The sequence below is a fragment of the Carya illinoinensis genome, chromosome 2, assembly GCF_018687715.1.
Source record: "Carya illinoinensis cultivar Pawnee chromosome 2, C.illinoinensisPawnee_v1, whole genome shotgun sequence".
In the NCBI taxonomy this organism is placed as follows: Eukaryota; Viridiplantae; Streptophyta; class Magnoliopsida; order Fagales; family Juglandaceae; genus Carya; species Carya illinoinensis.
In genome coordinates this window covers 31,542,150-31,551,520 of record NC_056753.1, presented here as the reverse complement: position 1 = coordinate 31,551,520, position 9,371 = coordinate 31,542,150, and the positions used below count along the sequence as shown (strand labels likewise).

Genomic DNA, 9,371 nt, shown 5'->3' with positions numbered 1-9,371 from the left:
AAAAAAATATTGAGTACCATTAAAACATAGGTGAGCCTAAGCCATCATTTATTATCCATAATGATGTATGTAGAAATACAAAAGATTTGGAGATGCACATCTTGACCAAAATTTAAGCACTGTTGAGATATGACACCATAGATGAGGAATCAACTTCTCTCAACTCCCAACCGGCTCTGTCCATGTTCAGCCAACGTCCTAAAAATCTCGCCCTTTGTAAGGCATTTCCTGTGAGAGAACAGCAAGTAATTCAATTAGTAACCTAGATCGATCCTATTCCGAAAGAGAAGTGCACCAGATGTTTTGTTGTACACAACATAATCTAAACACCATCCCGAAACTAAAAAAGAAACTGAGCTGCTTCAAAATTTTAAAAACTCAGAGAGAGAATATGAATTCTTAAACCAAGACAATAAAAATTAAAAAAAATTGATATCAAAATAGCTTACAGGTTGGTAGCCTTGCATGTATAAAACTTGCCTATGGTGGCCAAGAAGCATCTGTGGCCCATACTGCAAATAGAGAGAAATAAGTAATCAATGCCAAAGTATTAACTTATACTAAGATAACACCTTTACAAGAATTCCTATGTAGCCTCCAACATAAAATGCTGAATCATGTTGCACCTGAGGGCCATTAGCAGGAAAATATGATGGTGGCGATTGCATTGGTGCAACCTGTGGGTTATACATGACAGGCTGGTGCCCATGAAATGAGTGTCCAATCTGTTACACATCAAGAAAGTTAGATACACACAATCGCGCAGAACCAAATGCAAATAACAAATGTGCCATTTTACCTGTCCTGGCATATTTTTTAAAATATGAGCTCCAATCTTATAATCAAAACAGATGAAAGCTTAGATGCTTAATGTGATCAAATATGAAAAGTTGCACACGGGCAGGGGGGAGTAATTTTGAGTTGGTATACTTACTCCAACGCCCATAGGCATGCCAGGCATATGTGGTACAGCAGACACATTTGGTGGGAAATATAATGAACCATCAGAAACAGGGGACTGAGGCCTAACAGGCATCTGAGATGGGATGAAACTCTTTGCATGAGGATTGAGTTTGAATTCCTGGTAATAAATACAAGAAGAAAGTGAGACACACACCTTGAACAAAACATTCCCATTTTTATCTAAGAACATAATCTACACACTCATGAAATGGATATGCATTACCAATAGTACAATGCCCATATTTGTCCTACTAAGTGCCCTGATGTCTACTAAGCAAGAGAAACATACAAGATCCAATCAGTCAAACCTTAGCATGGGGATTTAGGGTTGACTTTTCAGAAGATAATGAGCCCACTGACGAACTTGGTGATAAACCAAGTCCACTTATAGCTGGGGCCCCACCTACACTATCTGAACTGGACGACGTAGAAGTACCAGATTGTCCACGAGAGATTAGAGATTGTGTTTCTCCATGCACTTTTCCAGATCGCACAACCTCAGGCTGCTCACCAGGAAAATTTGTCTTTTCCTGATCATTCGCTTGAACACCAGATGATGAAGCATAAGTGACAGAACGGGATAATCCCCCTATATCAGTAACTTCTTTCTTCACATCCAGCTGTGGCTGTGAATCTGCATAAAAATAAATGTACAATAGTTTACTACTAAGTTTGAGATTGCAAAAACAACCATTATGCAGTATTCAGAAGATGATATAACTGATAGTGGAAACAACTCAGCAAGCAGAGTAGCTTATCAAGGTAAACCCCCTTCTTATAAAAGCAATGCCATAAGGTAAATCCAGACAGCAAGCGTTACTCATTTAAATAGTAGTTAATAATATGTCATGGGTCACAAACTTATCAAAAAAAAAAAAAAAAGTCATGGGTCATGAATCCATGTTAAACAATGTGCCATGGTTAACAGATTATGTTTAGTTCTGCATTAGCAATAGCATTCAGAAGATGATACAGAGGAAAGAAGTTCAATAAAAGTAAAGACTGATGTTAAAGTAAGCTCTCTTGTGAAGAAAAAAATTCAATGAAGGGAAAGGTAAATCCAAACAGCAAGTCATTCAAATCATAAACACTATATCAGAATACAAGCTTACTCCTTAAGTTATGTATCAGATTTCAGTTTCATCCATGAAGCAGTGATTATTCAATTTAGTTCTTACCCTATTCTTACCCTCGCTTACACTTTTTTCTTTGCACATCCTTCTAATACAGGTATGACACGTTAAGCTATATACAAATCTTGGAAAATAAATATAGAGAGAGGCAAGTAGTACACATGCTAGGTGTCACAAAGCTTAAATTCACGTCTCCAAATATTTAATTAGCTGAAACCAGCAAATAGACATGCCACATTTAAGAGTAATTGTTAAGAAGATAACATTTAGGTGTTTGTGAAACTGCAAGACTAAACTGAAACAATCAATAGGAATGGAGTTAAAAGCTAACACCATTCACAGACCAAAATCATATTTTAACCAAAACATCAACATCCTATGAAAATTAGTTTCATGCTTAAATGTAAGTAGCCTTTTTTGGCATACATATGGGCAAGAAGCTTCACTCACCCTCAGCTTTTGTTAATTGAGCATCCTCAGCTAGCTGCATTAGTGCAAATAAAAATGCAAAACATGTATGTTAAAAGCAACTAAGCGATCACAAGGCCTCCCCAAGTTACCATAAGGAAAATCATATTAGTTAAGGAATCTAACTCACTGTCATCTTCTCTGTCAACTCATGGGCATTATTATTGCCTCCAAGCTGTTCACCGAATGCATTTTCCTGGTTCCTACAAATTTGAAATGCTAAATTTAATAAATCAGAAAAAGGGCAAAACTTCATGTTTAAATAATTACATTAGGGAAAACCATTCTCATCAACCCATAAGCAGTTAACCTCTCAATGAAACCTGTAATTAACTATACAACATACAACTGGAAAACATCAAACAAAAACCTGTTTTCGCCATCTGAAATGGGAAAGTTCTTAAAAGGTTGCTCAGATGCAAGTTGTTTAGCATGATCATTGGAACTAGAGCGACATAAATCCAAGCCAGTACTTGATTGTGAAAACTGTGCTTGATCCTGCATGCCCAAAACACATTTTTAAAAAAGATTACGAATAGCTAAGCACTACAAATATCTTTGGTAATTCTTTATTAAACAACAAAACAGGAAAAAAAAGGAAGCAAGCTATTGTTGTATTAGATTAATATTTCAGAGCCCAAAACAAACTTCTATTGAGAAGATAGGGTAACCACAGAATACGGGATGATAGGAATAAATTTCAGGAAAAACCTTTTTTCGTAAGTTAAGTTTTTGACCGATGATCAAAAAAAGAAACAAGGTCAATCTGAAGGAAAATATTATTTCTTTGATATTCTTAAGGATGGAAATAGAAAGTAGAGGGTTTGTAGTTCAAATCTAGCCACAAAAGATGTACTGTTGATGGGTTTTAGTGGGCTGGAATATAAAGCAAAATTTCAGGATATTCCTCCCTATAATGTATATGAGGAAAATAGGTTGTTCTGGTTTTGCGGTGAAAAAGGCTAGAAAATCATGCTTGTAAATGGCTAATTATAGGATAACAAGATGGGTTCAAGATAAAAACAAAGGAAGAAATCAGATCTGGTTCAAGGCCATGATCAGTAAGAGGGGACTGTAGAAGATCTGGCTTTCTATGTTTGGAGGCTAACAAAGATGGGTTATGTTACAGTCCCTCTCCTATTAATTTTAGGTTTCTAAGGATGACAAATCAAAAGAACAAATTGTGAACAAATTTGAATTCTTAAAAAAAGAAAATAAAAAAATAAAATTTTTGCAACAAAAATAGATGGGAGAGGATTATGAACATAAGCAGAAATCTAAGACGAGATATATTAAAAAACAACACAGCAGAATATATCCAAACAAACTAGAGCAATAAGTAGCTTAAGTAAATTAAAGGGATCATAATCAGAGCCCCATTATGCAATAACCCTTGAATTAACTTTAAATATTCAGTAAACATGAAAAATTCCTGCAAAACCGAGGAAAAAACTACAAACATAATCAGAAGTCCATGGTGATAAATACAAATGCAAGTCAGCAACATAGCAAAATATAACCAAGCAATGATGAAAGGAGACTGCTTCAATAAATCGGACCTATGTTCAGCACAATGATCAAGAAAACATGGAAGGATCAGTATCCAAGTTGGAACTAATTGAAGACTAAACCACCCATAAGTAATTACTTGTTAGATAAATAAAAACTGAACTTATAAATAGATAAAAATTAAAATTTTCCCATGCTACCAATCATCCTATGGCCTCCCATATTCCCTTCCAAATTCCTTCCCAAATATATCACTATGCCACCACATTAAAGCTTCAAATTTCACGAAGCACACTTGTTCTGCTTAATGCTAACCCAGGTCTAAGATGATAATCAACTTGAACGTAGGAGCATAGCCAGTTTGAATAGAGGACTAGCGATTAGGTACAGAATTGTATTCTTTTAAAAATGAAATACTGCTCCCAAAAGTTAGATATTTTTTACTTATAAAGAAAAGAGTTAGATTCATTTTGATAAGCACTCTATCTATAATTTAATAGTCCCAGAAATGTCAATACTTCCATGACTTAGAAAATAATAGTGGCTCATGGGTTCTAGGCAACCCAAGATAATTAAGGATTCATACTTGGTCTTTAATAGATCTAACATTGGGTTTGGGAGTCAAGATTTTTTAGATATGGAGTTCAAATCATTTTACAAAATTTCTTAGTTAGGCTTGTCTAATAGAGGCTGAACGATCATGCAAATGGAATATCATAACCATCCCCAGAAAAGAAACACTGTGCTAAAGGATAAGCAGGTTAATTGAAACATCCCAATAAAATCGTCAATCTTTTTTTTTTTTTTTTTTGGCACCGGGTGTCCAAGAATAACATCTCGACTAATCCGGGGGTGCATAGGCCCTCGGTAAGGAATTTCCCGCAAGTTCACCTAGAGTAATTCAAGGAGAAAATCCCCCAGTCCAATGGCCCCTAGAGATTGTTTGCACCCAATGAGATTTGAACCTTAGACCAGGGGGGAGCATACCCCCAAGCCCAAGGCCTTCAATAAAATCACCAATCTGCTTATGGGTCCATAGATAATCATATGATCACAATATCTATCATAAATTATCACAATCTAGTCATATTACAACAGCTAATCAAGAAAGCTTCAGTTGACAGAAGATAGTAATAAGGAACTACCTTAGAGGAAGAGCTTGAAGACATCTGAGCTCCATTGCCGCTTCCCCCAATAGTCAAATCAGTGGACCCCGTAATGAAAGAATCAGAACCGCCAAATGTTTCGTTGTTATGTAAATCCAACAATGTATCCCCGTGTCCTTCATACCCACTATCATCAACCCCCTTACCCCTATAGACGGCAGAAAATCTAGCCTCTTCATCCACCTCGATATCTTCAGGAAAGCTAATGCCTCTCTCCTGTTGGGACATATCAACAAATGCAGGGAGTTTAGAGAGGCCAATTGGCAAAGAGGAAAGTTTCTTGAGGCAGTAAATGATGCTAGAATAACTAACCTCTGCTGAATGAAGATCTTGGGTATCCTCACCCTCAATTTCTCTAGCTATTCTTGAAGCTTTCTTTTCCAGCGCTTCCATCTTAGGACCTCTCTCAAGTTTTGTTGTATAAAGTTCCTCATCAAAGGTGCTTCTTACTCCAAATAATTGTTCGTTGGTTTCAAACTGGTCCCAGCCCCTAGAAAGTAAACCATAAAAAAATCATCAGTCACCACAGAATAAAACTATTAAAAAGGCCACACAAAAAATCACAGAAGAAAAAATACCACGAATACTCTAAAATTTGAATATCACGAGAAGGTTATGGAATGAGGTATTTGGCAAATTGGACTTAGTTTGGGTGATGCCGGAGACGGTGGTCGGGGTTCTGGCCAGTTGGAATAATCTGAGAGGAAATCAACAAATAAAAGCGGTGTGGAAGATGATCCCTATATGCATCATGTGGTGTTTATGGCGAGACATGGACCATAGCGGTAGATTTCAATGGTTTGGGGTTACATGAATTCCTTATATCCATTGATCAAACATAGAACTGGTCACTAAACTTTGTATCAGGCTTTTGCCTCGTTTTTGATAATATAATTACTTTACTTATCAAAAAAAAAAAATTGAATATCACTAACAAAAATATTCAAGTATTCAACACAATAACCAGTGCTCAAGTATGCCTAATTAAAAGTATCTTGGAAAGCAATGTTACTTTTCATCATTTTACTTTATGAACAAATACCTATAGTTTATCGTAACTCCGTCCTTTAAGTGCCCAAAGACAACAAATCAAACCATATCTAACAAGATCATTGCCTAGCCATTGAGTTTTGCTCTCTTATTAAACAGCGATTTTAAACAAATAAGTGCAAAAGGAGAAAGATACGTTTTTTTATTTAGTACAGGAGAAAGATGCATGAATGTATCAAGCCACATCAGAATGTACAATTACTTTTATTGTAAAGCAGATCTAATGTATAAGCTATGTTAGCTTGTGGATGTACTTTTGTGAAATCTCTTTGTGGTTGTAGCAGTTCTCTTTAACTATATGCTTGCGTGCATGTAAGTGTATTTGTGTTATTTGAACCAGTGCACTCTTTATTGATCATAAGAAAACCATCTTACTTGTAAAAAATGAAAATAGTAATAAACCAGTGCACTAAATAGAAATGAATCCCCCAAGAGGAGGATTTATGGGGTAATATCAGGTTAAACAGTTCCTAATGGCAATCTACTTGGGGTAATCATAAATGGGGAAGAACAGCGCAACAGGTTTGACGCCCACAACATAAATAAATGAGAAAAGGCTGCTAATGGGGGAAGGAACAATAACATAGCAAGTTTTTTATTTATTTTTATTGTTTTAATAAGTAATAAAATAGAGAAGTTATTAGAACTGTAGAAAAATTACCAAGATATTCGGGGAAAGAAATATTTATTATAACAACCTATTCCAAGGGCCATCAAATATATTTTCCAGTTCAGGACATTGAGGGGCATCTTCATCAGGGACCCAGGGTGCAAGTTCTCTCCCCACCTCCACATGTCGAGATTGTGATATGGAGGAATCCAGCAAAATCTCCTGCTGTTTTTCATGTTGTACTTCATGCAATGACTCATCACTTGTTACAGACACCCCCTGGAAACATCGAGATTAAAAGCAATTAGATAGAAAAATTCTAATTAGGCACTTCATCGAGCACAAGTAGTTCTCCACTATTGCAAAAATCTCGACCATCTCCTTGCTACATTTGTAACAAAATACTTAGAATTTTGACATAACAACTGCATATCAACCAGTTTTTTCAATAGCAGAAACAACATTTGAAATTGCAGAGTTTCAAATATAACCATAAAATAAATACAACAGAACCTTTGCAGAAACTTGTACAAGCTCTTTGGCAGGTATAATAAAAGTCTCCGAAGGAGCCTTGCTAACAGATTCTGTGGTTGCCTTCTGCCCTCGTAAAGAACCATCCTTTTTCATGCGTGCCATTTTCAAGATGACGCCTGAGAGTTACAAGAATGTAAATGTCAGACGAATTTGATAAATAAAATTGCATGTGCGTAAGAAAGATTCCACCTGAACTAGAGGAACTGCAGCCATATAAACAAAAAATAAAAATAAAAAATTCAACAGCATCATACCAAAATCCTTTTCAGAGTTTCTAGTGTGAAATATTCCAGTGTATATAGATCCATCTTTAACTTGTACTTCCACATGATGCCCAATAAGACATGTTGTTACATATTCCATCCGGTCATGCGAAGGACTAACATAACCGCCAAATTTACTTCCAGTCATTGTGCCTATACAATCAACTGAGTAAGGAAACTGGTATGTAACACTGAACGCAATCCAGGTCTCAGATGTTCACCTGTATTAGTGGATCGGCTGGGATTTGATTTCCCAGACTGCAACTTATTCTCCAGCCTAGTGCCTACTTCTCTATCACCTCTTCGGCGGCCAAAACCATTAGCAGATAATTTTGGTTGTACAGCTTGTTGCACATTCATCCTCAGCGACAGCCTTTCAACTATGACAAAAAAATCCAAAACAGGTTCATGTCATTCTACTGCAATAAAAGACTTGGATAAAAAGCATGTCTTTCATATATCAATTAAAAAATTCGCACAAGAAAAGAAAATAATAATGAAACATGAAGTATGCGATTGCAACGAAAAGAAAGAGGAAAACCAGACCAGACCAAATTGATTTGACTAGAATACAGGGCAACAAATGGAAGTAAATCCTCCAACTGTGGACTCCTGAATAACAATCTGAAAAAATATCTTGCTACTTGGAGAAGGAAACTGATAAGTTTTTTTTAACCAACACACACATGAGGCAAAAGAAACGTGTAAAATGATTGTAAACACATATATAATCAATGTACAGCAAAAGGAACACCATAACACAACAAATACAGCTTCCCAACTGCATGAAATAAATCATGGTTACAGTATTCTGTACATGACAATACATCTACGTACAAATGCCCCACCCCACCCCCTGCATATATACATAATTTTTTTCCAATTTTACCCTTTTCTTCCACAAACACACATATACATATATGTATATACACACATATGAGTGGGCGGCGCGCACAATATAACGTGTTATGTAAAGGGTCACATTATACACTCCTATCGGCTGAATGCACAAAATGACATCTAAAACATTAGTTAAGCAAGCGCACTATAACTGTTTCGCTTAATTGCCTTGATAAAAAAAATATATTAATATACATACATATATAAATATATATATATATATATATATATATATATATATATATATATATATCTCCAGCAATCAAACAGAGGACAATTTAAAGATTAAATAAACTAAAAATATCCAGGAATAAAATTTTAAAAAAAAAAATACTGCAGGAAATGTAATCGAGAAGTACAGACAAAAAGGTTCAAAGCACGATCGTTTCTTACCTAAAATAGCAACAAAAAACCAATCTACTATAAACTAGCTTTGATTCCGCTGCCCCGAGTTAGATGAAGCGAATTAGGGTTAGGTGCGAGGGTGGGGTTTTGGTGGGTAGGGGGTCGAAGAGGAAGAGAATTTGAGGACCAGAGCAGCTAGGTTATACGAAATTGAGTGTTGGGTAGAGACTAAAGAGGGAGAGAGCCGGTTGAGAGAGTGGGTCTTGGTCTGGGTCTCGGCGTGATCGGGAGAGAGAGAAAGAGGAGCGAGGAAGGGAAGAAGCGCCGTTAAAATTGTTGAAAGAAAGGGTAGAACTATTTGGTGCGGCCGTGTACAGGATTAATCGGGAGTTCGATTTCATTTTCTTGAAGTGATTGTATTTTATTTTCC

At 36.1% G+C, this 9,371-nt stretch overlaps 1 protein-coding gene across 2 annotated transcripts; it reads right to left on the bottom strand.

Annotated features, from left to right (window-relative positions):
• LOC122300923 (polyadenylate-binding protein-interacting protein 3-like) lies at positions 1–9,328 on the bottom strand. 2 transcript variants are annotated; one of them, XM_043111913.1, is made up of 16 exons: positions 8,990–9,328; positions 7,918–8,076; positions 7,688–7,849; positions 7,413–7,549; positions 6,988–7,178; positions 5,552–5,729; positions 5,219–5,455; positions 2,935–3,062; positions 2,695–2,767; positions 2,547–2,580; positions 1,272–1,597; positions 935–1,081; positions 800–835; positions 627–725; positions 450–512; positions 1–228 (listed from the first exon to the last, which is right to left on the bottom strand). In XM_043111913.1, exons 2-16 carry the CDS (start codon positions 8,054–8,056, stop codon positions 199–201), a joined length of 1,980 nt encoding a protein of 659 aa, XP_042967847.1. In that variant the 5' UTR covers positions 8,057–8,076; positions 8,990–9,328; the 3' UTR covers positions 1–198. The 2 variants fall into 2 exon arrangements, with proteins under 2 accessions (XP_042967847.1, XP_042967848.1); XM_043111914.1 differs by lacking the exon at positions 800–835 and having other exon boundaries at positions 8,990–9,327.
• Positions 9,329–9,371: the final 43 nt, after the last annotated feature.

What these genes read in the sequence shown, in the direction of transcription:
- LOC122300923 (XM_043111913.1), bottom strand. Translation starts at nt 8,056, where the DNA reads ATGAATGTGCAACAAGCTGTACAACCAAAATTATCTGCTAATGGTTTT. An exon ending in AAACTCTGAAAAGGATTTTG is followed by an intron (nt 7,550 to 7,687) that starts GTATGATGCTGT and finishes TGTAACTCTCAG; the next exon opens with GCGTCATCTTGAAAATGGCA. An exon ending in TAAAAAATATGCCAGGACAG is followed by an intron (nt 726 to 799) that starts GTAAAATGGCAC and finishes GATGTGTAACAG; the next exon opens with ATTGGACACTCATTTCATGG.